At 33.9% G+C, this 27811-nt stretch overlaps 1 protein-coding gene across 2 annotated transcripts in view; it reads left to right on the top strand.

The window, feature by feature from the left end:
• VPS13A (vacuolar protein sorting 13 homolog A) overlaps nt 1-24720 on the top strand; it is a 108868-nt gene extending 84148 nt beyond the window's left edge. For both annotated transcript variants that reach the window (XM_075020694.1, XM_075020695.1), the window contains 13 exons: nt 2405-2518; nt 4354-4499; nt 4627-4708; nt 5687-5800; nt 6279-6354; nt 6453-6616; nt 6966-7011; nt 7861-7984; nt 9010-9124; nt 19840-19925; nt 20442-20565; nt 22123-22197; nt 23727-24720. In XM_075020694.1, the coding sequence (XP_074876795.1) occupies nt 2405-2518; nt 4354-4499; nt 4627-4708; nt 5687-5800; nt 6279-6354; nt 6453-6616; nt 6966-7011; nt 7861-7984; nt 9010-9124; nt 19840-19925; nt 20442-20565; nt 22123-22197; nt 23727-23777 (1317 nt within the window). In that variant the 3' untranslated portion in view covers nt 23778-24720. The remainder of the gene's footprint in view (nt 1-2404; nt 2519-4353; nt 4500-4626; nt 4709-5686; nt 5801-6278; nt 6355-6452; nt 6617-6965; nt 7012-7860; nt 7985-9009; nt 9125-19839; nt 19926-20441; nt 20566-22122; nt 22198-23726) is intronic.
• Nucleotides 24721-27811: the final 3091 nt, after the last annotated feature.

Genomic DNA, 27811 nt, shown 5'->3' on the forward strand with positions numbered 1-27811 from the left:
CTGCTTGGAAAATAATAATAAAAACTTCAGATACAACCATAAAGCAACAGAGGAGCCAGAGTTTCTTGGATTTGCCAAAATAAAACAAAAAAGGTGATAAGCTGTGTAGATACAATGCAATTGGGCATGCTGCTTTTGTTAAGAGTATTGAAATTTTGAATGTCAATACACAACGAACTGATAATAAATTGTTTAGCAGAAAGTGTATCGGTTTTGTCTGTATCTCAAAAATGCTGCTAGTGAAAAATGAACCAGAAATATTTGCATACAAGATCTTCCTGGATGAGTAGAGCAAAAACGTCCTTTTTCGTGGGGCTTTAAAAGGTAGTGTCTTACTGTGGCAAGTGAAAGGTATGCTGGAAAGGCAACTTACTTTGCTTTTATTTCCCCATATCTACACACCAGAGATTGAAAAAACTATTACTGCTCAGGGATTATACTAAAATAAGGAGAAAAGATTAAAAAGTTGCTCCAGTGTAAATATAAATTGAAAATTAGAAGGAACTGTAGAAGAACAAGAGAATTTATTTCTGGAATAACATTTCAAACAAGATAGGAATCTTGTTAGAATTTTGTAAATTTACAGCAGAATAAATTAATGTAAGACTTGTCTGCTATGGGCTGTAGTTCAGTAGATCTTTTCATCTAAATAAATTTGCTACTCTTGCATGGTATAATGTATTAAATATACCCTCAGTTTCCTACTTTTGTTTCTTAAGCATATGGAGTTCGTTATTTTGAATTTTAAAAAGAAGATTCTGATTTTGGTGGGTTGTTTGTAGCTTGTTTTCTGGCCTCGGATAAAGGAAAACTAAATGTACTGTCCAGTTCACAGACGTTTATGTGGTTACCTTGAGTTTGGGGTTAGCAGGCATGAAGATGTAGTTGATTCTTCATAGTCCTGTCTTTCTTTCCTGTTGCTGTAATTTGAAGCCTGTGGGTTCTTTGCAGAGCTCTAGAGGCACCACAATTTTGGAAAGATTCACGAAACATGTTAACTGCTTATTGACTTAGGAACTCTTGTCTCTTGGTGGTAATGTAAATTTTAAGTAAAATTTTAACTTAAAGAATGGGATCCTCTCTGGTGAGAGGCACCTTTCTCTAAATCAAGACCTAAGCATGTATTTCTATATAGTCTTTTCTTATTATATTATAAACTCTTGAAGCAAACCTGAGTAATGTAATTTTTTTAAAGGCTAGATGAGTCTAGTTTTGTTAAACATCATAAGCTTAATTAAACATCTTAAAAAATTTAAATAGTAAGAATGAGCGGTCTAATTGTGACGTATGAAATATAAGGAAATTTGAAGGGTCTATTAAAGCAGAGATTCAATGAACATTCATAATGTTAATTTAGAATTGTTTCAGAAATGTCACTGTATTTTCATATGTGGGAGTAAGTAGTCTGAACTCGTGGTTCCCAACAGTGTGCTAGGGCATACAGTCTGTTACATCTGTTGATACCAGGTGTACCCGTGAATCCTAGATTATTATGGTAGTTTGAAAAATTATGTTAATTTTCAATGCATGGTTGTGTAGTGGAAAAAATAAATTGTTGTATTTTATTCTCTCTTTCCCCTCCCAGTGGAAAGATGAGTGATTTGAGATCAGCATTGTGAGCTAAATCACTGAATCCAGAGATTAGAGGAAGTCCTCTTCTGCACTTTCATTTTTATTGGAATTGCAAGGCATTTCGGATTTGGTCACTATTTAATATTTAGTACCTTGACTGTTCTGCTTGTTTAAGTAGCAAGGTGGTACTGGGGTTTACTGTTCTGAAAGGACCTCTCATTATTTTCAGTTACAACTTCATTTTCTTTGACTATTAATTTTTTTCTGACTTCAGAATTGTAATTATTTAAAAATCTTAAAATGTTTTGGTTTTTTTACTTGGCCAATTCTTGAAAAACTGTTGCAAAGTAACTCTGTCTTTTGAAGGAGAAAAGAAAAAAGGGCTAGATGGAGGTCTTCTCAGAGTATGTAAAAGTCTAGTTTCTGTGTACCAGAAAATAGTCTTTAGTCTAGTTTTTTTGTATTTAAAAACCTATGTGCTGTATTATGTGTTCAGAAGGGTATACATGTATGCTCTTTGTTTGATCCATGTAAAATTGTCCAAGATTTACTTGAAATATTTAGTATTTGAACTTTCATAAAAATAGATTTTTTTAAACTAATGAATAGATGTATGTTGGATTGTCTTTTATATACATATGTTTCCTCCTCTTCATACAAAAAAAGGCAGCAAGCAAACTCAAAAAGTCCTTTAAAATGTCAACTAAATAAAAAAATAAGATCAGGAGAGTATAAGTAGTATTAGTCAACGTATTGCATCTCAGTGACAAATGCAGGGTAGTTTTATATACTCTAAATTTTAAAGTAATATTTTTTAAAAATGCATTCACAGCTAGAACTTTTCAAAAAGGATGTTGAATCTCTGCAAGAAGAACTGATGAGTGTGTCGTCAATGGATACGTCACAAATCAGCCTGTATGAATACTTTCATATCTCTCCAATTAAGGTATACCTTTTTCACAGTACAGCCTGTGTTTGCTCTCTAACTGAAGAATTTTTGACTCCTGTAGGATAGTAGGCACTGGAAATAAAGAAACATAATGGTGATAAAAAATAAAATAAAAATGTCCTAGAAAAGTGCTTTCATTGTTACCCCTAGCTTATATTTAAGGGGTTTATATTAGTATTTAATAAATATTTACATTAGAAGTTCATTATTTCATTCATATCCATGAGTTTCTTCATATACAGTAATACTTTTTATTATTTAAGAGATCCTTGCAAAATGCTATAGTTTGTGTGCAGACCGTGTGTTGTGTATTGGGGAATGAGGTCATTTCTAAAAAACATGTACAGCCAGCATGACTGCGCAATGATATTTTTTGCTTTATCATTACTTACTGGAAAAACAGTTTTGTTTTTTGACTCCAGTAAAGTCTACTTTTGGCTATTTCCCCATTCCCATAAACATTCAGGTACAGCTGTTGAATAATAGGTGCATACTTACATGGAAACAACAGCCTGTTTGCCCAAATCTAACTCCCATGCATTTTTAGCTTACTGGTCTTTGGTTTTTGACAATTGCATAGCTGACGTTGTTAAAGCTGTGATGGTACTTTGTAGGCTCTATAACAGTGCTCAGTAAGAGAATCTAACCTCCATCCCCTGGGAAATAGATCAGACAATGGTTTGAGTTTCACCTCTACAGTATCTGGTAAGAAGTTAGAAACAGTCTGCTAATAGAACAGGTAATTGCAGGAAATGCTTGGCTAGCTTTATGTAAACAGCTTAGTTTAACTCATTCCAAGTATATCTAGTGCTGTTTCAATGTATCTTCATTTAGATGTTCATAGCTACATCTCCACTTGTTTTATTACAAAAACTACTCCTGACTTGGCAGAATTAAAATGCCCCTTACATGTTAAGGTAACAAAGTGAACACTTTGTAACAAAGTAAACAAAAGCTTATTTTTGAATGTATTCTGTCATACTTGACAAGAAAAAGTACATGGAGGAGAGAGGATGGAATAAACAGGCTTCAGGTTCTAATAAAAGATTAGTCTTTAACAGTTATGAAGTCAATATAGAGCTGTGAATTGACAATGATTCTGCAAGACAAGCTATGTATCTTTGAAATGAGATATAGCTAAGGTCTGTTATACCATAAATTAATGAATGTTATGTGGTGTTGTCTTCAGAGAATTGGAAACAGACTTAACTTCTTTTCATCTGATTTTGAAAACTGCTGAATACACTTGTGCACTATAGAGCCCTCTGAGCAATTTTCCTGAATGTTTTTCTGTTTTGAGACTGTCATCTGAATTTCTGTGAAACAAATACTTTGGTTAATCCAGGCCTGCCCAGGTGTGGTTTTTCTTGTATACATGTTCCAGTGTTTGTTTAGCACCTGTAAAACTTGTGTTAAAAATTATTTGGTTTCAGGCTTTTGTTTCTTCTTCTTGCCTGGACACCATTCTATGTTACCAGTTTCAGTCTGCTTTGATTTTGGATATTAGTTATAGAAACAAAATGTTTTGGAAACAAGCTAATAACCTAAATTATAACTAAAAGATTCTGGAGACCTTATCTGAAAACATGAGTAAGCAATTTCAAGTTCTTGTTTTCTTAAAGGTAGTTCTGGTTATACAGTTTGACTTTCAGTGTTTTTGTACTGCCCTACATGGTGTATTTATGTTTTCTGTTATGAAGTCAGTATGATTTCAGACAAGATTAGAAAAGTCTTATCTCAATTCTTAAATCATCTAAAAGATTATAAACATAGAAATATAATACTTTTACTAACCAGTTGTGTTATTTCCCAATGTCATTTTTATCCTTCAGTTACACTTAAGCTTTTCACTCAGTACGGGTGGAGAAGATAGTAACAAAGAAGAAAGAAAGAATGAACTGATACCACTTCAGTCCCTGAATCTCCTGCTGAAGAGTATAGGGGCCACCCTCACCGATGTACAAGATGTTGTCTTTAAGTAGGTTAAAAATACGATTGTAAAGATTACTTCTAAGGATTAAACCAATATTACAGATGTTAGACTTTAATTTGCTTTTATAATAAGGACTTTTTCTCTTTTCTTTATTTTTTTTTTTTTTTATTAGGTTGGCATTCTTTGAACTCAGCTATCACTTCTGTACTACACAACAGCTCCAATCAGCAGTTGTCAGGCATTATTCAAAACAGGTGAGAATAAGTAAATTTCAATATTTCAGTAAATTTATATTTTGAAAGCACTACTATGTGCTTTGGTTCTATGAAAATAAATAAAATTACTTTCAGCCTTGTATGTTCGTACAAAGGTTAAACACATAAACACCTTACTTATTAGTTGTATTCTGTTGCCTTTATTTTGGGGGTAAGTACTCTTTCCAGATTATCACTAGAGGAAAAGTGGCACAGATGCCAAAACAGCTTGCTGGAATGGATAGTGGAAGCAAACACAATACAGCTCTGATAGAGCAGGATTGATATAAAAATATTAATGTTTTTTCTTGGATATTAGTAGTATATGAATTATGAAGCCTCTGTGGCCTTTGTGTACTGTTCAGGTCCTGTCATCCAGTGGAGAGAATCCAGCAGACATGCTTTTGCATAAAGAGATTAGTCCTATTCTATCCATCCATCATTAATAATAAGGGATTCTTTGAACTTATTAATTTAGTGCTCTGTCCGTATTTAAAGGAGAAAAAAAACCTATAAAGGGTTTTAATTGGGGAATGAATTATCTTTTGTTCTCTGACTTTTCCTTTTTTCCAGAGGGAAAATTTAAATCTCCTAGGATATGCTCAACCTTTTTTTTAAAACTGAATTACACTTCGTATAGATGTAGTTGCAGCATTTTGCAGTGACTATCAATAAAATTTTCTCAGTTTGTCCTGTAGCATGAGAGAAATCTAAGTAATGTGCTTGCTTTGTAAAATCTCAAGAACATTAATGTCAGTTGTTTGTGAAGTACTTTTAAGAAGTAATGTTTATTTAACTGACTTAATATGATTTACCCACTGTAAGATCCTTTTTAATACAATACTTCTACTTTTCCACGTAATTTTGAGGTTTTTATATTAAACTCATATTCCACTTTCTTTTAATCTCAATATACTACACTGCCTTTGTTTTAGTGTAATTTCTGAATATTTTTACTAGTAACTATTTTTATTTTAGGCTATTAAACAGATGTATGTTCTCATTCTTGGCCTTGACGTCTTGGGTAATCCATTTGGATTCATAAGAGGCTTGTCTGAAGGAGTAGAAGCATTCTTCTATGAACCTTACCAGGTGAAAATCTCTGCTGCCTTCTTATGAAATGTAGCACAAGTAGAGAGATATGAATTAAATTGAAAATGTGGATATATTAATGCCTTTTTTGGTTTTAAATTTTGATTTAGAATTGAAAATTTAAAGTGAAAGTGCCAGGAAAAGTTACTGGAAAACTCAAGGGAGATAAAACAGAGAGACTAGTCCATTTAACTTAATTCACAAAAGACTGTTCCTTACTGTTCTTATTTTAAAATAAATCTGCTTTTTTTTCCATTTGCCTTAAAATAAGCAGACTGCAGGGAATGAATTAGTATTCTAAAATAGTCTTTCTCTCACAAGTGCTCTCATGGGCACTTTCACACTTTATTACACATTCTTGCGCTCTTGTTCTCCTTGTTATATATAAATTCCAATAAAAATGTAAGATTTAAAAATATGTAATGCATACTATTTGAAGCTTAGCATTGCATTTATGCAATCCTTTTTTTTTATTTAGGGAGCCATCCAGGGTCCTGAAGAATTTATAGAAGGAATGGCACTAGGACTTAAAGCACTAGTAGGGGGAGCTGTTGGTAAGTTTCAGCATTATGGTAGTATACTTAATAGTAAGCAATATAGATGAGTATTTGTAAATTGTATTGACATTTTACATTGTTTTATTTTCTAATAGGTGGGTTAGCTGGTGCTGCATCGAGAATCACTGGTGCTATGGCAAAAGGAGTAGCTGCGATAACTATGGATGAGGATTACCAGCAGAAGAGGAGAGAAGCCATGAATAAACAGCCCACTGGTCTGAGAGAGGGTATCACTCGTGGCGGAAAAGGATTAGTTTCTGTAAGGAGAAAAAAAATTACAAAAAGATTAATGAATTTTAGGCAGGCGGGTGTAACAAATATAGAGGCTGCCATAGTCACCAGAGAGTTGTTACTCTTTATTTTAATTCTGGTTTTGCAAATACATGGCCAGAATTGGTTGATAGTTTTAAAGAAAAATATATGAGGGTAGAAGAGAAGGTAGTAACTGTGAAGCAGGTGCCTCTAATTCTGTTAACTTGTAGTGAATTTTAGAATACTCAAACACATGTACTTTGAGGCTGTTCACCAGCAAAGTAGTAAGAGAAATGTAAAGAATGAAAAATATAATCTGAAAACCTATTTGTAATGTCTCTTGTTTCTCTTGGTAGGGTTTTGTCAGTGGCATAACAGGAATAGTTACAAAACCAATAAGAGGTAAGTTTATGTCTTCTGATGCATTAACTGTTCATATGATGGTAAATTCTTGATATTTGATGAGACATTATGTATTGGATGGAGTTAATTTTCCCCATAGCAGCCATCATAGTGCTGTGCTCTGCATTGGTAGCTAGAAAGGTGTTGACAACACGCCAGTGTTTTGGCTACTATTGAGCAGTGCTCACACAGCATCAAGGCTGTCTCTCCAACATCCCCCCCTCACCACTACTCACTGGGGTGAGCAAGGTCTTGGGAGGGGACACAGCCAGGACAGCTGACCCAAACTGACCAAAGGGATATTCCATACCATATGACGTCTGCTCAACAATAAAAGCTAAGAGAAAGGAGGAGGAGGGTGGGCATTCGTTATTACGACATTTGTCTTCCGGAGCAACTGCTATGTGTATTGAAGTCCTGCTTCCCAGGAAGTAGCTGGACATCACCAGCTGATGGAAAGTAGAGAATATATCTTTTGTTTTCCTTTGCTTCTGTGTGTGGCTTTTGCTTTATTAAACTGCTTTTATCTTGACCCACAAGGTTTTTTTCCATCTTATTTTCTCCTCCCACCCCTACTGAGGAGGAGAGTGATAGAGCAGCTTGATGGGCACCTGGCATCCAGCCAAGGTCAACCCACCACACATTGTAAATCTGAGTTATAAAACTTTTTATCAAGATTTTGTATTCCTACTGACTTTTAGTTTAAATGTTGTTTACGTGAACTTTATGTGGAGGAGAATATGTAGTTGCATATCAAATAAGATTTGTAATTAAATGGTAATTAAGTTTGCTAAGATTATAAGAAAAACTTGGTGTTTTGTAATTATTTGCTGCACTTAATCCTTTTAGGAGCTCAGAAAGAAGGAGCAGCTGGTTTTTTCAAAGGTGTTGGAAAAGGCTTAGTGGGAGCAGTAGCTAGGCCTACTGGAGGAATCATAGACATGGCAAGCAGCACATTTCAGGGTATTAAAAAGTAAGTAAAACAAATATGAAGAATGACATATGGCATTAAACAGACAATAGTAGTAGCAGTAGTACATTGTGTCTTTGTGTTGCTTCTGTGTCGATGTTTCTGGATCTCTCAACTTTGTTGTTAATACAGATGAGCTATAAAAAAAATCTTATCCATATTGTTATTTATATGATAAATATGTGGCACTTAAATGCTACCAACTATGTATTTTTTAAAAAATCACAACATCAAATCTCAGGTATTTCTAGTATTACCAAAGAAACTAGTTTGAAAGCCTGAGTGATAGGACTTCCTTTGATTGCTGATTTTTTTCCTTTTGCCCAAAATATACAGGAAAAAAGGACTGCTTAGCTGCATCAGAAGTTACTTTTTATATTATTGCTACTCTGTAAGATGAGTTCCAAGACGAGCAGGTCATGCCAGGAATCTGTCCTGGTTGTTCTGACTGAGAACTGTTAGGACGGCATATTGAACACTGTGGTAGCCTCACTTTAATAAAGCTGTTGCTGTACATTATCTCATGCTGTAATATGTAAAGAAGTAGGAGAAAATGTTTTGAGGGGGCATTTAGTAGTTTCTTCTGAATACAGCTGTTTAATGGCCCTGTTCTTAGTGAGCTGGACCACTTTTGCTGCCATGAGATTGCCAGTCTCTTGTTTTCCACTTCTTCAAGTTCTTTAGCAGAGAAATGCAAGAAAAATACCAGAGCAAAAGTTCTGTATTGCACAGATGTCTTTAATTTTGAAGTTTTGAAGTACAATACTTAGACAGATGTGTGCTGCTCTGTGCCATCTAATTTTCTAATAAACATTCTCTGAAATAGATTTCTGACTAAAATCTATTACTCTTTCATAGACTACCTACTCAATGTCTATTCATATGCAAAAGCACATACATAGACAGCAACAGTTGCTGTACTAGTACTTGAATTTAATTTTTATTTAAAATGATGTAGAGTCTTTGCTAAATATTATAGCTAAGTAGAGATATTGACGCACACCTTAAATTTGCTGCTTTATTGTCAGAGTTGCAGATTCATCAGAAGATGTGATAAGCCTGCGCCCACCTCGCTTCTTCGGTGAAGATGGAGTTATTAGACCTTACAGATTAAGAGATGGAACAGGAAGTCAAATGTTACAGGTGAAGAAAATGAAAGATAATTTGACATACATTTTAACTCATCATATGTTCAAATAAATATTTAACAGAATTTCCCATTTCTTAAATTCCCTGCTGCCCCTTACTTAGTAACTCAGTAGTCAAGAAGTTTCATTCACTTTCTTAGGCTTATGACCACTTTCGTTACTTCGTTTCTGTGATACAACTTTTGAGAAAGACACCATAATTTACACCAGTATAGCGGTAGAGGTTTCTACAAGATACAGAGCATTTTGAAAGAAGAAAAATGTTTATATGTGTAATTAAAAAGGTTTATGTCTTTAATTTTTATTTTTGATAAACAGGGATGATAAACAGACACTTTTTTCAGTATTTTTACAATACACATTTTAAATCTGAATTTTATGTAAAACAGCATTTTAAACACACTTAAAATAGCTGTATTTATCTCATACTACAGCCATTGAAAGAACATAAACAGTTTTGAAGTAGGATAATGTTTGCATGATGAACATGCTGAACAGCAGCTATTCTTTAATAATTCAGCTGCTACTTAAGCAAATTTACTTGGATATCAAAGTGGAAATAATTTCAACTGTTTTGCAGCTTACAAAGTTTCTATTTTTTTCTCTGTTAGAAGTAAAATTGCATCTTAAAAATATTCAAACGTAAGAAAAAAAGTAGTAATTAGTGATTGCATGAATGTAAACAGAATTTTTAAAATACACATTGAAGGATTCACAGTGTGCCAGGGAAATGTTGGAGAAGTCATACAGAAATAACCTTTTTGGAGAAGCAGATAAGAATGAAGTAGCCTTTGGAGAGGATTTTTAGACTATTTTGAGAATTGCCACAGCTGTGTGTTAAATGTCAAGTTCCAATCTGGTTGTTTCTGTTCCTGCTGCATTTCATTAGTGTGTCTTTTGTTTTCTGGTAGAAGAGGGTTGTCCTATTTGGGGCATCTCAGCTATGTTCGCCATACCATTCACTGGTGATATAGTTCAGCAAACTGTGAAAGTTCTTTGATAATAAATAGTACGCCTCCGCCTTTCTTCTAATGAAGTAGCTTTAACCCGTGCTCTCCAATTTAAACCTAGTGTTATAAAGCAGTATTATCTTAACTAGAGCGTAGTTAGAAGCCACTACTGATAAACAGCATAAACTTATTTCTAATCCTTCTCCTCTTTTTGGTAAGAAAATGAATTCCAAAACATCCCATTTTCTGTTTTAAAGTGTATCACTAAAACAAATGCTAGTGAGCCAACAGAGTCGGCTCTAATGTGCAGAATTCTCTAATGATTTTGCATTGCTTTTTGCTTCTTAAATTTGTCGATGTTTGCATTTGGGGTTTTTTTCTGAGAAACCTTTAAAAAATTCTGCAATGTAATATGCAATTCTAATTTTTCTCTGCTGTGTGGTTGAGTGTACAGTACCACCACCTTGCATTATCCGACTTAAAAAAGCTTAAAGGCATTGCCTTGCGTTATGCCTGTCATATTTTGTGATGGTAGTTGCCATCTGACAGTAGCTACAGTTGAGAAATTGTATGTTTCATATTAGTTTTCACTACTGATGATTCTAAGGTAGAACTACTCTTGAAGAAATGTTTTGAAAGCTCCAAACAGGGTTGTAATTCTCTTAATAGGCAGTCAAATCAGAAAATACTGAATCGTGTAATTTTTTTTCAGACATTAATTTTTGATATAATACATTTGATGTCTTAATCTTATTTTACCCTCAAGTGTACTAATGTTTTTGGTTCTTGATGTTTCTGGTTCTAGAGATCATTCTTTGTTTTGCATGAGACTTAGTTTATTTCATGTCCCCTAGCTGAAGAAGTTTGAATAGCATAATATTTTCTTATGGGGAAAAAAAGATTATTTTCAACTTTTGTATTATTTCTATGCATACAGGTCTGGTGACTGGCCCCACTGCAGGCACTGTGTTGTAGCATTTTAAACAGATTACCAAATTAGATTGGAATAAAACTTTTTAGTGATTTAGAGATTGTATATGCTGATTAAAAAAATAGGATATAGGTGATTTCGTGTGCTCATACTGTGTCCTGAACTAGTATGTCACTTCAGAACTTCTTTGTTTTCTGCGGTTTTATTTTGCTTTAATTAACAAACTTGCCAGACAAACTAATACTTCTAAACTAATACTTCTGCTTTCTTCTTCCCTTACCATGCTTTCAGAAAAGACAGGCCTACAGGGAATGGACTAAGACTCACAATAGTAGTGATGATGATGACAGTTAGGATAATATGGACTGTAACAGATATACATGGCCTTTGTCATGCTCTTTTGACCTTTAAGTATTAAATGTTGCTGCTATGATTCCCACTGAGAAATTGGAGTTGTCTGATATAAAATTCTTATTTTTAAAACTGTGGAGAAAGAAAAATATGTGGGGAAATAAACTGTATGACGGTGAATGCTAGGGAAAGGAGCAAAAAATATAATGAAAATAGTCTTATAGATAAAACTGGACATTAGGTGAAATTAATATTGAAAAATATGAAGAAATAGTAATACCATGACTTAAAGTTTATTTCCAGATATGTTTCTATCAAGTGTATTTAATGTTTTTGCATTTATATAAGTGTTTGACAGGTTTTATTTACAATTTGCTAGATGGAATGCTTTTAAATGTGTTTAGTAAAACTTTATTGAGTTGTACAGTCATTACTGGTGTTAAAATGCTGTTTGACTGTTTTATTTATTTCATATTTCAAAAGTATTTTGTCTGCTTTTCTTTTTAACAATAAACACATCTAAATTATATCTAAAATGGATTCATTGTTCTGTTCCAACATTGTTTCTCATGTTTCCTGGAACTAGATTATGTAAGAACACTAAATGGCCTATAAAAGTTTTTAAAAGATAAAATGTATGTATTTTGAAAGGAACATTTAACATAAACCTTTAATTTTTCATTTATCATTTGTTTTACCGTAATTTTTAAATACTTGTTTTGTTTGTCCTTTGGAATCCTTAGATGTGTGAAGTAATGGATTATTTAGTTATTTTTGATTGTGACCATAAATTATTTGATTCTTAAATCAATATTTTTGTTTTCATAGCAACAAAAAAAGTAAAAAAATCCACCCCAGGACTAAACCCTATGTAAAATTATGGGCAGCTGGAGAAAACACCAGTACTTTTACAAGGCTCTGTGTAGTAAAAGTTACATAACATGCAAAAATATGGGTTTTTTACTCACTTAGACATGGGGGACAAAAAAAAAAAAAAACCAACACTGAATCACTATAATTCTGTATTGTGTTTCTTTAAAAATTGTTTTATTCTGTATTCACTGGAATGCTTGCACAGTTTTCTCTTTTTTTTTTGTGGTTTGTTGCTAAATTTTGTGTTGCATTCTAAAGACATCTTGCAATAGATATTTATGTATCAATAAGTACTGTAGTAAGAATTAACTTTTTTGCCAACATCTGAAGAATTAGAATTGCTCTAAAGCAATAAGAGCTGCTGAATTGTTTGCGTATTTACCAAAGATGATATCAGGTCCTTCATAGATATGTCTTCCAGTTATCAAAATTCTGAGGGAAGAACCATTAAAATCCATAAGACTGTTTATTCTAGCGCTATGCCTTCAAAAGTTCCTGTACTGTCTGATCTCTTGGGCAATGAGTGAAGGAATATATGCCTGTAATCTCCCAGATAAAAGACGGGACAAACTCAATTTAAGAGCTTGTTTTAGCTGAAACTACTGATGCTTAAGATTGCTACAGATCATGTATTGCTACTTATTTTGTAATACTGTCATCTGAAAAGAATGTCTTGCAGAAGTAAATGAATGACTGTATTGCCATGTGTAACTGCCTGAAACATTGTGGGAACGATTTTCAATATATCAGGTACAAATGGATCTCAGGTATTTCTTTGAAGAATGTAGGAAATTATTTTGATCTTCAATCCTGAAAAAAAGACACCTCATACCTAGAAGTTGAGGAAATTGTTAGGTACAATTTTATGGAAAGGTTACTGCTGCATTTTTAAACTTTACTGGGTTTTGGTAACGTTGACTATGTTACCTGACATTTCCTTTTTCCTTTTTGGCTTTTTACTGTAATTTCTTTTTTATCCTATAAGATATTGTTTGTCTTCTTTAATGACCTGTCTTACAAGACAATGCATGTCAATTTTATTACAAAACGTATCTTTTCCTCATTGTAAAACAGCTTGAGAAAGAAACGTAATCATTTTTTGACTGAAAAAGCATCCCTGCAAAAAAAAAGAATTTGATTTTTAGAAATAATACATTTTTTCTAACAGATAGACCTAACTTTTTTAAATTTACAATTCTACAAATCATTACAGAATATGGAAGTAAAATTTAGCATGAATGGTAGTACTTCTGGGTCAGATATCACTAATTGAAGTTCCACTGCAATATAACTAAAACCAGTTCTTTCTTTACTCAGTAGATTGAAAGGTTGTAGAATGCTAACTAAACAAAACCCAAAAAACCAAAACAAACAAAAAAACCCAACCCAAAACAAAAAAACACCCAAAACAGTAAAAAATTTACCACTGTATTTGGCAAATACTCTAAGGTATATAATCATATTTTGTCTTTCATGGAGTATAGTTCTCTTTTTGAAGGTTTTCTATTAATAAAATTGTAGTAATTTTTGTTTCTGTCTTGAGTCTAGCTTCCTCTGAATATACATTGGGAAAAGAAATAATTTGGATTTAGGACAAGAAAAAATTGTATCACCTGGGATATCAGGATTTAATTTTTCTCCAGGTCATGGAACAAAAACCTGTGAGAAGTGTAATAGCTAACTAGCTGAAACTGATGCTCTTTAAGGCACCAAAAATGAAAAAAAAAATCACGATTTAGACATTATTTTCTTTAGGGATTTTAAGTAACATACCAAAAAATACAGACCTTCAAATGCATCCCCTCCCAGCACTTCAGTTTAATGTATTTTAATAGTTTAACTTTTGGCTGCACAAATTTTTCCCCACTTTTTTACTGGTAAATTGAATTTGAAGTCCAGTGCTGAAAACTCCAGGACTAAGTGCCATCCGTTCAGCCTGGGTTGCCAAGTTTTCTGCTGTCAGCTACAGAACAAACTGATGATCCAGCTTTTCCCAAGTGTTTAGTTTTACTCTTTTAGTGACTTGTATAATGGTAACTTGAATTTATAGGCTTCCTCCTTGTTGAGGTGAAGAATTGGCTGTGTGCTTTATCTTTGATGTTATCCAGTACAGCCCTTTTGATCAGTGTTCTTTGGTCTTTTTGTTTTCTCCAGAGGCTCTGTAGACTTAAGTCAGTGCAGAGGGATACTATAGACAGTTCCTGGCATCATTTAATAGACTGTTTATACCTTTGTTGTTATTTACAGAAGCTGTAGATCTGCCAGAAATCACTGGGCTTTGCCCTGCCAGGGACTAAATCTGAAAGATAGGCTAGTCTCATGCTTAGGAACCTAAGTCATTGGCACTTGCACCATGAAATCAGTGGAGTTCTCTGTGTCACAGCTCAGTGCCTACCCAAAACCAAAATGCAAACCCTTTTTTTTTATTTTTAATTTGCCTTCATAGTGTGAGTTTGTGAGGGCTCTTTTACAGTGTTTGCAAGGTTGCTGCCCAAATGTGCTGCTGCCCAAATGTGCTGCAGTGGATGTAAGCTTGTAGAGAAGACAATCCTTTAAAGCCATGCTGCAGTACTGTGTCTTACTGCATTGGAGGTGTTCAGCTTTCAGTTCAGCGATCCTGTTTTCGTCATGACGTAAGCTTCAGATCAGATGGCAGAATGTAGGAATGGGTTGAACAGGCCCTTGTTTCTTAGTATTCAAACTTCAGTCTGCCAGGAAGAACATCTGAGGAGTGGGAAAAGTGTGTCATACTCCTCCTTTCTCTCCTTCCCTCACCCCCGGCTTGGGCTTGGGTTCAAATCAAAACATAAACATCATATTGTGAAGTACTCTAAAACTGAGGTTTCACTTCATAAAATCATAGGGAGAAATTCTTTATAAAGTTCAAAGTAACTTCATTTTTATTTGACATTGTCCTGACTCTTACCAGGCATTCATTCATGCATGCTATCTAGTTTGCTGCTCCCAACTGTTATCATCCATCCTCCTTTGGAAAACCTGTTGTGTCTAGGTTAAAGGAAAGAGCAGGATCCTTACCACTGAAGTGTGCAACTTTTGGATATTATTACATAGCCATTGCCCATCCCCAAGTAGAAGACTTGTATATGTTTACAGGAGTCTGAGACTAGTTAACACCAATTGTTTCAGAAGAACATGGAAGGTGTGTGGCTTGGTTTCATTTTAACTTGTTTGTGATTGAAGCATAAATGCTTTTATACGGTGGAAAAGCAAGTAGAAACTAGAAGTGTCCTAGGCAAAGCATACACCAGCTTGTTTGCTAACAGAGAATACAGAAAAGAATATTGAAATATTTTTCCATTTTCCTGCTAATACTGTAATCACTTCAGATGCTACAAATCAAAGAACTTTGGTTATATTGGCAGGAAACAGAACATCTGTATGTGGTCATCATAATGAAAGTGTAGATCAGTATGGTTTCTACATTCAGCTCATCAAATGAATTCTCTTTGTTATTCAGATGAAAAATTGATCAAGATAATTCTGCCAGTCAGCACAGGCAAATTATATTTCTGTTGTGAAGTAGAAACTTTGTGTTCTAAAAGAAAGCTGCTTTCCTAATTTTTAGTGTCCTGCATACTGTGGCCTTAGATTGAGATGTTAACCATGACCACAAATTTCTGTTGATTTGAAGAAAATCATGTTGATTTCAGAGTGGTTGTTTGTTCAGCATGGCTGAATGGAATCTTGAATTCAGGCGCTAACATGTCATAGACAAAAGCTTTGCTTTTTATAGAATGACATTGCACATTAGGATAACTGGAATGAGGGAGTAGGCAATAAAAGATTGACATTAGTTCTTATTAATAAAGGATGAGGAGAGAATTTTTTGTGGCAGAAAAAGACATGTTTTATATGTTTTTTTTCTTTATTTAACAATTTTTCCCCTTTTTTCACACACATTCAAGCTAGATCTAACAAGTGAACCAAGTACTGCTTAGAATTATTAAATGTTTCTGTGGGAAAGATTGGGTATGTAATTATACCAGGTTAGCCTGCTGAAAGTAGCAATTCTACAGCTTTTGAAGAAGTCACCTTATAATTTGAGCTGAAAGATACATACAATATTGGAATTTCTAGCAACAACAGTGAATTGTCTTAAGAACTCACACATTTGGACAGTAATCAGTTCATAAGGAAATACAGTGGCAATCTAAAATTTAACTGAAAACTTCAAGTTAGCCTGAACATCAAGAGAGGAGTAGCAGATTTATAACCACTTTTTAAGTAATTAAGGTCTTTACAGTGTTTTTTTTACAAGTAGTTTCAGTTGAGATGAGTTCAAGGATATCAAACATTTTGACTTTTTAATGACATATACTGTGAGTATTTTTTAGAAGTATAACCAGAAGGATTGTAGATTTTACATTTTGTTTCCACTACTTATGCTCTGCTCTGTTTCATTTCTAACTTTGTCAAAGGCCTCTGTGCTTGCTTCTCAATAAATTAGGAGTGTGTGATACGATTAGGAATCTTACCAAATGCAGAGGTGCTACTTTTAAGACGCTGAGCGTATTTGCATACCCATATCTGCATAAATTATCACTTCTACTGTTAGATTATTGCAGCGACATCTAAACATTTGTACTACAGGTAAGAATAATTTGCAAAGGAGGGGATTTGTGCTTGGATTACTTCACATTTTACAGCTGCTGGTATGTCTTTTTTCAATAGATTCATTCAATTTCCATGTCTAGTCAATGAATCATAACATATACTAAAGTAATAAGGTTATTAAACCTTTTTTAATTTGAAATACAGAAGTTGTGTTTTAAAAATTAACATTTGTTTTCTTACAGTGGTGAAACTAATATCAAACAAACGATTGATCAATGTTCGCTTTCGTAGTTTTGCATGACCAGTGGTCCAAGTCGCTGTCTTTCTCCACACAATTAATAGCTAAATACTGTGAAATTTAAAAAAACATATTTATGCATCTATATTGAGGGATCAATTATATATTCTTTTATGTTTGAGTTGTATAAGGCACTTTGGTAGCAGAGCACATTAGTGATCTTGCTGTAAGAATTATCAGCAGTAAATTGGTGTATTCCTCTATGACGTACTAGCTAATGAATAGGTGCAAGTCTAATGCTGAAAGGGATAAAGATTGTAAGTGAAGGGTAGAAAAATCTAAAGGCAGAAAATTTACAAGTAGTTACTGCTCAGCATTGACATAGACACAAGTGTTACTTTTGCAAATGGACTGTGCAGCATTTTCCCGTGTTTTATTTCCCAATTAATGTCTGTTATCTACAAAACTATAGAACACAGATAACTTGAATTTGTGACCTTTGACTTATAGCTAACAATGAGTAGTAGTTAGTGCATACCACATACTGACAGTATTTTTGTGCTGAGCAAGTCACTTGTTTGTAAATCTTAGTAGAATGAAATAGTTTTTGTGGAATTTGCTGGACATTTAAATAGCTTTTGTTTAGGATTGCAACCTGTGTGATATCTGAGTAGTGTACTTCCATAATAATTTTCATAATTCTCAATTGATTATCAGTAAACAGAGTAAGTTAAAGTGGGGTGACATGACTTGTTGAAAATTACCTAGCAAGCTAATGAAAAGACAGAAAGAGTTAACCCTGCTCTCTTAAGTCCCACTTAAGGGGAATTAACATTTGGATTGAGAGCCTTACCTCAATGCTATGTATAGCATAAGAAAGTTATCATCTTTGATGCAGGAGAAAGACTAGAGATCCTTTCCATCCTAATAAGGCTAAATTGCTAAATGCTTCTTCCCTATAATTGCTAACAGAAGAGAGATACTCGTCATACTTTGCAATATTTGTAATGTGTTTGGTCAGTAAGAGGAACTGCTGGCATTGTGACAGAGTCTTGCAGATTAAATGTAATGGTGTGTATTTGTTACCTGTATTGAACCATCCTTGCTCTTTCCACACACATTATTTCTCTAAGTTCCTGTCAGCCTTCTCCTCCCAGTCCTGGTCTTTCTCACTAGGCCGCTAACACTGAAAATCCATCAGGACATAGAACTAGACCAGTAGCTTGGTATCTGGGTCAAGTATCCTATCCATGCTGTCTTTCCATACATACTACTCTACCTTCTAACCATCTAATGTGTTGTGTGCTGGAACACTGTAGAGGCTACCTCGAGAGAGGATTTTTTGGTTATTTAGTTATGAAATAGGAGCTTGGACCTAAATAGGAGAGGCAGGGAGAGACTCAAATCATAGGGATGGCAACCCCTAGACAAAGCTTGAATAAGGAGTTTCAAAAAAAAAAAAAAAAAAAAAATCTGTTTTCCAAGCCCTTAATTCCTCATTTCTTATGCCATTCTTCTTGCTGTATTCATCCTGCCCCTGACACTAGCTCTTGCAGAAATAAATTCAAGCAGTGACTTATGTAAGTAGGCACATGATTAATAGCTGTGATTTTGTAGCCCAACCAAGTTGGGAAGAGAGAATTAATCTGAACTTTCTGAGAGCTTTCTGGAAAGTTCTCTTGGGAACCTGTTACTCAAGTGTTCTTGCATTTTAGTCACTAAAGAATCCACATCTTTGAGGGAAGGCATCATTTAAAAAAATGAGCAAGTGGAGTTACCCATGCGGGCAAATTTGAAGTTGTAGGGTACACCTAATTAAATGTCTATCATTTTACAGCAGTGATGAATACTCATTAAATGGTTTTGCTATTTTAACTGCATTGAGAACAAACCTACATGCTTTTAAATATTGGCATACATATCTGAAGCAATATGTTTGTAGTTAAAGGTTTATTGAATCATACTGTTTTATACAAATCTATTTTTGCTTCCAGTTTGTAACAGATGGGAAGTGTGCAAGCAGTCATGTTGCCATTCCCAACTAAGACGCAGCAATCTTAATTCAATCACTAATTTAATCACTCATTGCTCAGAAAGTCAGAAATCCAATGGTTGCCAAGTCACATTAAAGTTAGAGCCTCTGTTTTTAAGAACGATTCATCTGCTGTCATCAATATTAAAAATTTGTTGCCTGTTACAGAATATTCTACAATATTCACAGCAATTGTAGGAAAAGATTAAGTACATTCAGAGGGAAACAAAAGAATATGGAGAAACGCTATATGTTACCTCAAGTGCATTATTAAGTCCCACTGTCTACATGATAGTGGGTTCTTGTATACAGTTAAGTATAGATTTATTCCCAGAGTTAATTACTCCAGTGTTTTGGAGGTGACTTGACATAAATTAGGAGATGAATCCTTACTTCTTTTGTTGTCTCAGAACTGTATTTAGTCAGCAGAAGTTTGGCATGTGCTAAAGTTACATAGAAAACTGAGTCCTGAAATGTTTTGAGAAATTATATTGTTCCTTGCCAGTTTTGGTTAGGATTGATTTTTATTTGCATAACTGCATTAACAGAAACCGAATAATTCTACATAATTATGAACATTAGCTGTCACAGATATGTTAGTCATATTATGACTTTATGAAAGTAGCCTTTTATTTAAAGGTATGTGCTGTGTGCTTTGTTATAATTTATACTGTTAGAGGATAAATACATTTTAAGCACAAAATTAGTACATGAATTTATACTAGCATATTCAAAGTTATAAAACTTTTTTCTCTTTTAGAAAATTGAAAATGGAAGATTTGCAAAACTCAGATATATTGCACATGCTATGGTCAACAGTACAGATCTGTTAATGGTAACAAAAAGGTAAACAGTTTTGACTGTGCATGCCTTAATTGTTGATCAGTATGTTATTTTGAGTATTACAGTAGTCTCTCTATTTAAGGAGAAAAAAAGAATGTTGGTTTTATGATTTCTTTAAATGAGAAATTTGTTATAAAACTGGTTAGGCTGAAGTCAAAGGAACTGTGGGATTCGCTTATAAGTTAGCATATTGAAGGAAAAAAAGGATATAGGAACAGAGTCAATAATATCTAACAGTGGAGTATCAGGCATCCTCAAATAAGAAGTCTGTACAACTTTTTGTAGAAATACAGCTAGAAGTAGTGTTGCGGTTTTGCTGTGAAACACAGTCTTTTAAGTAAGTTAGAGGAAGGTTCAAAATTCACTCTTTTGGAAAGTATGCTGTATGATTATTATATATCATTAGTTGAAAACTATTTTGGAACAATGAGTAACTTCACTGGGGCTAGGGTAACTTGATAACTTTTAGGGATTTTTACATTAATTTTTTAATTACTAATTTTATTTTCTGGTGCCTAGTGGTGTGTTATTTGTGACAAAAGGGACATTTGGCCAGCTGACATGTGAATGGCAATACACTTATGATGAGTTTACCAAAGAACCGTTCATCGTCGATGGCAGAAGATTACGCATTGAAGCCAAGGTATGTTAACCTAATCATGTTTTGTTTTCTTTTTGTGTTACTGTTTATAAAATTGAACTTTGAATTCCTGATCTCTTTCCTTTGAATTCTTGATCTCTCTTCTAGTTGAGACGCATAAAGAAAAGGGAGTTGAAATTTGGCATGGGCAAACTCCTCAGATAACTAGCTTCTGACTATTCTAAGCAGAATAGTGACTTGGTGTTCACAGATAGAATTATTCCTTGAAACCTGGGAATTTTTTGTTGGTATGCACCAGTTCATGGTGTATTCATAGTTTGGAAAATGGTGATGCAACAAAACTGTCTCAGAAAATTGCAGAATATTTTTATTACTCACTCTGGCACGGTGGAAATATGCCAATATGTGGACTTGTACCTTGTTGCGATCCCAAAGATTCAAATGTATCAGAGCAGTACATTTGCATGTGCTATGCTTCAAGGATTTTTTTTTTTCCATTCGCTAGTAATCAAATTCTTCAAAAGTATAATAAGGTTTTAATACATCTTCATAAAAAAATGTAACAACATATGCTTATCCCTTTCAATGCAAGTTGAAGAATGTTACTTTCATTTGCAATTTTTCCTTTAAAACATCCCAAAACTTTCTTTCCCTGGTAAAGTGGCAAAGGACATGAGGAGAAAGATGACCGCTGATGACTGACTGTACTTATAGAGGCAAAGTTCCTTAAAAAAAATAAATTCTTAAATTCTTGTTCAGATGGTAACTGAATTTAATTTCAATCTGTAAATTTACCTGCCAGTGTTTAGTTTTGTTTCTATTTTTAATAAGCTTCATGTGTGTAATTACGCATCTTGGTTGTCAGGACAGTCTTGACAGTGTACAAAGTCATTCAGTTTTTCACTCAGATTATTTGTTTCTATTGCAGAGAGCATGAAAGGCAGAGCCATATTGGTTTGGAATCCTCCAAACTGGATTTCTGACTGCAAGTGAACTTTTACAGGATGAAAAAATTCTTAGAGTTTCTGTCATTTCAGACAATGCTGAATAACATACCCATCTTTACCCCTACACAGCAGTCATTTCAGACTCCATTCACATGTCTGCAGTATGCTTTTTATTGAAATCTATGGTTGAAACCTGTATTTTGCAAAGCACTGCTTATGTTCTATTTCTGAAGCCTAAGTTGCTATTTTCCACTACCTAAGACCACTACTTGCAAGTCAGTATTGGTGGAATGTCCACTTAGGTAATGACGTAAAGGAGAATGAAAAATTACCTTAGGGAGTACTGGATTTTGTTACCCCACATACTCCATTATCTGCCTTCCATTCCTACACACCTTTATATTCCAGTCTCCAGGGCCTCCATGGTAAAAAGGGAAGTTTGTTATTGCTGGAGTGTTACACTCCACGGTACTTTCATGCAGAAAATGAAGTTTCTCAGGGTGTGTGCATGCAATGTGAACATACTCAGATTAGTGTAATGGGTACATATGGCTGTCTGAACCATATAGCTGCCTTAATGGTAAATAACTACTTAGTTGTAAAGTTTGAAGAAACTAACTACAATTTTGAATTACTTTTTTTTTTTTTTTAGGAACGAGTTAAGTCTGTGTTCCATGCCAAAGAATTTGGAAAAATTATTAATTTTAAAAGTCCAGAGGATGCTAAGGTAAAATCAAAATACTATTACAATTGTACTGTGCTAAATTTGGCTTAAAAAGTCAAACAGAAATATTCTTAACCTGGAATGACTATGTATATTTAAAATTCAGTATTTCCACACAGCCACTACCCAGATGGAAATGGCAATGATCTATTCAGTACTGAATTTCAGAAATACTTAATTCCAACACCAAACTTTTCCTTACATAAATCTTTGGAATTATAACTGTCTGTCAAACAGCTGATTTAACAGTACTGCTAATAAAAATTCAAGAATGTGAATCAAAATGGTATGTTTTAATAGAACAAACAATATTTGTAAATTACTCCTAGTTTTATTTGGGGGGTGGGGTGTCATTCCTCTCTTCCTCAAAATACAGTTCTGGATGAAGAATGCAGAAAATCCCTAATAGAAACACAAATAGTTTATTTGTTATATGATATTACTGCTATTATTATATACATATTCTGTATGATCTCTTCATTTTGACATCACTAGTTTTCACTACAACAGAGAGTAGAGTGGTTCAGGTCTGCTACCAGAACGATGAGGTAGCCAGGTTGTTTTTATTAATGTAGCTAATTATCTTCACAGTCAATAAATTAGTCTTGTATATATTCACACCAGTGGGATATGGTACCCTAGGATCACACTTTGAAACAGTCTGTGAAAGTTGCATCCTCTCATTAGTTTAAGTTGCTTTTGCATCTTCTTATCAGTTTTAGTTGCTTTTGTCTTCATGAGAGTAGTTTCTAACCACAGCTGAGTGATACCTTCTGACCCTTACCTCAAAAAGCATTACAAATACTGTCAAGGTATTTGAGGGCCCCATGTTGAATTTGACTTGTCTGCACTCTTTGGAGATGCTGATTTGTAATAATCCACTCATCTTCCTTGAAAGCGTTATCCAGCTTTCTCCTGGCAATCCCTCCATGTAACTTCATCTCCTACCCTAGATTTCCATGTCACTGCCCTGCCTACCCCTACCCCTCTTTTTTTTTTTTTTTTAGTCTCTTTGGAAACTAATTTCCCTTCCATGTTCAGTAAACATGTGAATTTGAAATTTCTGAAAAGAAACCAATTGTAGTTAGAGAAAGCTTCTTTCTAAATAACTGTATTATCACATTGCTGCAACCTATTCTTGTTCTCTGTCTTTTGCTATTCTTGCTTCTGTGTTGTCATCAGTGATTTGTCTAGAGTTGTAGACTAATGCAGAGCATTAATAATGATGTGGGTGAAGTGATAATGTAACTTATTTATTAATATATTATTCATTGAAATACAGACCAGGGAACTGATATATCAACCTAGGCAGTTTAATTAGCTGTGGTATTCAGTGTCAGATACTGGTACTTAAATGCCTCCATTTTCATGTGAGAAAATCAGGGGTTTATAATCTACAGTAGAATTTTGAGCACTGTGTTAAAACTCAGTTAGGAAGAGAGCTGGCAGTGAAATGTCTGGCCAAACCAATCTAATTTTCAGCTGCTTTGTATGGTATTTACCAAGGAAACTTTTTTTTTCCCTTCACACAGTGGATCCTTTCTAAACTGGAAGAAGTGAGAGAGAATCAGCCAAAATTGTAATGACTGGAGAAGCACCAAGATACGAAGAACACTGAACAGCTACCTTTTAAGTCCTCTTTAACAAGCAGAACTATTTGAATATCAGCAACAAAAGCAAAAACAGGAGGGAAGGAGGATTTATGAAATTGTTTATTATGGTCACAACAGTCTATGGCTGTATAACAAAAATAGATGATGTTAAGTTAAAAAAATCTAGTGATCAAAAAAATTCTGCCAAGTTTTGGCTTGTTTTCTTTGTTTTTTTTTTAACATAAGAATTCCAGATTTCATTTTTTTATAAATACAGTGTAAAGTGAATTTGTTTTACCATTACATTTGATATTGAAATTGAACTCTGGAATAATTCTTATGATGGTATTCAGAGCAAATCTTTTGGGTTTGATTCTGAAAATCAATACTTACTTTATGTCTTAGTTTTCTTATGACTTGAGGCTATGTTGAAATTCAAATTTCTTTATCAAAGGAAATGTTAACTTAATAATCACTAGTCTTACAATTCAAATTCTAAGGAGGAGGTTATTGACCAGAGAGGTCTAACTTAGATGATGACAGGAGTGGCTGCTTAGTTAACAATATCATTTTCTTTTTTGTAAATGAATGGACCAGGTCATGATGAATTTGCAATACAGTATCACTTTTAGTGTAAACTTTTTTTATATTCTACTCAAGGAAACGTTGCAACATCTCCATCAATATTCACAGAAAATATAACAGTTTACAAAAATGTGTAATGGGGAAAATTAATATATCTCTGCACTAAAAATATTAATTAAAGCCTATTATTTTAAATAAAAGTTCAGTCTTGCAGCTCAAGGAGTTTATGGGGTTATAAGTGCACTGTTGCATACCAAAAATAAATGCCTTGGATTACACAGTATTGTGTGCTTAAGCAAGTGACTAATAAAGTCAAATTTATATTAAATAATAAATATAATATTTCACAGTTGCTTTTATCAACTTTTCTTATCCAATTAAACTTTTTTGCTTCACATCCAGACAGCAGAACTTTAATAGGGAAAGCCTGAATGTGTGCAATTCTGCTTATTTCTTAGATGTAATAGTCATAGTATTGTTGAATGGCTGTTTACGGCAGTTGATATAAAAAGTACGGGAAAAAGTACAGTGTTACCTGAAGGTTTCCATAAATTCCCATATCGAAGTCTTCAAAATATCTGCTACATAAAGTAAGTACCTTCTGCCAAAACATTATTTCCAAACAACTGTTTGGAATATTTATAGCTACAGGATATAATTCTGACATTGGTGTTGGTGCTTGAGATAGCCAAATTGTCGTATTATTGTAAAATCTAAAATGACTAGCATGCTAACTTACAATTGCAGTTCTTTAATTTGCTCTAAGTCTTGCCTTTGGTGTTGAGTAACCATTTAGTGGGTTACAAAATACATGTAATCTTGTAATTTTTCCCATAAATTTTAAATTTAATCAAAAGATTATAAGAGAATTCCTAACTATCGCAATGACTGTGTTACTCCACTTGTTTGTACACTAAGCACGTACCAAGAGTATTAACTCAGGTTATAATCATGCCAAACTAATAGAGTAATTTGCCTTAGATAAGTCGTGTTATTAGGTGCACTGAGTGCCATTCCATATCTGTAATTTTTCATCTATCACTTTTCATCTTAGGCATGATAGTTCAATTAATAGCCTTATCATGATCTTGATTACTGTGTTGTCTCCTCTCTCCATCCACAGTATTTACTGAGTATCTGCTGCAACTTTCACTTTTAGTACCTCTTGCAAGTACTTTGTACATTCCCATTTGTGTAGCTTTTCAATTTACCCTATTCTAAGTATTTTCTTTTCACAGAGCATCTATTTCAATTGTTATCTCCAGTTCTTAACTTTCTTGTATTTATTTTGCCAACAAACTCCTGATTCTCAAATCTCAGCTGGCACTTCAGTAATATTTGAGCAATTTAACCATTAATGTTGAAGGATTTATTTTAAATGTGTGTGTCTGTGGTTAAGCTCATGTTTTGGAAAACATAAGAATTCCGCCAAAATTACATTTTTCTTATACAGTATGAAATATTTTGATCATCTGTGCTAACTAAAAGCCTTAACACAAACACGGAAACACTGGAAGTGTTCAAAAGTCAACATGGGACCTTTCCCCCACCTCCCTCCTTGTCTCCACTTGTAATGACAATATGCCTTCCTATAGTCCCCTTTTTCTAGTCAGTAAATTTTATCTTTTTCCTTGTTTTTTTTCTTACACTTTCTCCATACAGTCATGAATGAATTTTGCCATTTCTTGGCAGACACCAGTTCTTTTTGTTCTAACTATACATCAGCCTGGGATGAGGAGAAACGTATTCAGACTTATGCCATTGTGAAGTTTTCTGGATTACTGCGAGTTGTTTGAGATTTCCACTCTGCTGTGCCTCATTCCTTATTGCAATATGCATATTTTTTTTTCAATAAGAAGGCAGAATAGATATATTAATTTTTATTAAAAATGTATATGCAATTAGACAAGGGGATATCAATACAAATTAAAATGTAGGCATTTAGGTGTGCCCACTGTGGTGTTTAAAAGTATACCATGGCCTTTACTGAAGAACAGTTTCTCTTCTAGATGACTGTTACCTAAACATAATACCTTTGAGAAATGTCATTTGGGTTCTTAGTAGTAGTTTGTTCATACTTAGAATTACCTCTAAGAAATCAATGACAAACCAAACATAGAATCAAAGATGCCAGACACATTGCTAAAAAATTTGTAAGTTGAACTGTTTGCACCTTTGTTCAGCTGCATGGCTTTGCGTGGCATGGCTCTTTTGGTTTCCACACTTTCCCTCCCTGCCCCCCACCCTCCCGCCCCCTGACCTCTTCTTCACCTTGAATAAAGTGAAACTGAATTTTATTTGACTGGAATGTGATTATTTGTTTTCTTTATATACTGCTTTAATTAACAGGTAATACCATTACTTAGAATTTCTTAGGCAGAAATCAACAAATTAAGTTAAATCCTGTCTCTGAGAATACAAGGACAAGCTTCTGTTGCAGCCATCTCAGTGAAAGCAGAATACAGACTTTAGTCTTTACCTTTGGTTTATTATAAGGACAAGTTTTTAATAACTAGATTTACATGTCTAAGCTTCCTTTAAAGTATTTTTTTCTGTTGCCACATTGAAAAAACATAGATGATGTTGCCAGATAACCAGATTCTTATGAAATCCTCTTTTTTTCACCAAAAAAAATTCCATACATATGCCACTAGCTATTTATTATCTTTAGCACTTAACAAAAATTTAATACTTGCAGCATATTCTTGAATTTGAACTACCAACCCTAAGTTTCCTAAGTTTCCTAATTATTCTGCTGATGTAAAACAGTTTCAATAAATACATTGCATACCTTAATAGGATTGCTAAGTCTTGTGGCTTGTTTGTAAATAGCTCCGTATCTCTATGACATTTAAATAGATTTTTATATATTTGATTTGTATATATTTCCTGATACTGTATTAGCTTCATGAATGAGAATATTCCACAAAACTATTGAGAAGATTCCCCCCCCCCCCCCTTAAGCCTTTCACATTGGAATTCCAGAAAAGAACTCCCTGGAGACTACATTGCTTGGAATCACAGAAGTATTGTACAAGGCAAGAATGCCCAGTGTTTCTTCAGCAAACCATACAATTCCACAGTACCTTTTTCCAGCATTAATCTCTCCCATTTGATCCCTCTCTGTCTGCAGTGACTGAAACTGAAGATGCAACCAATACCAATGAAACATTTACCTCCCAGGAACTAAGGATATAGGTGGCTAAAGTTCCTAACAGTTAAATTACTGAGGGTGGTTCTTTTTTCCTATGTTGATCAATTTATCTGTAATTTCTGCCAAGGAAGTTGGTGTCCCTGTTTTTTTTATCTTTGTGGGTTTTTATTCCTTGTTGCATCAAGCAGATCAAGAACTATGTGCAGTTTGTAACTGCCCTTGTGAATGTTTTTAAATGTTGGTTGTAAAGTGTGAAAGAAAAGCATTCTTGTACTGATGGGTCCTG

Source organism: Buteo buteo, chromosome Z (genome assembly GCF_964188355.1).
Source record: "Buteo buteo chromosome Z, bButBut1.hap1.1, whole genome shotgun sequence".
Taxonomy (NCBI): Eukaryota; Metazoa; Chordata; class Aves; order Accipitriformes; family Accipitridae; genus Buteo; species Buteo buteo.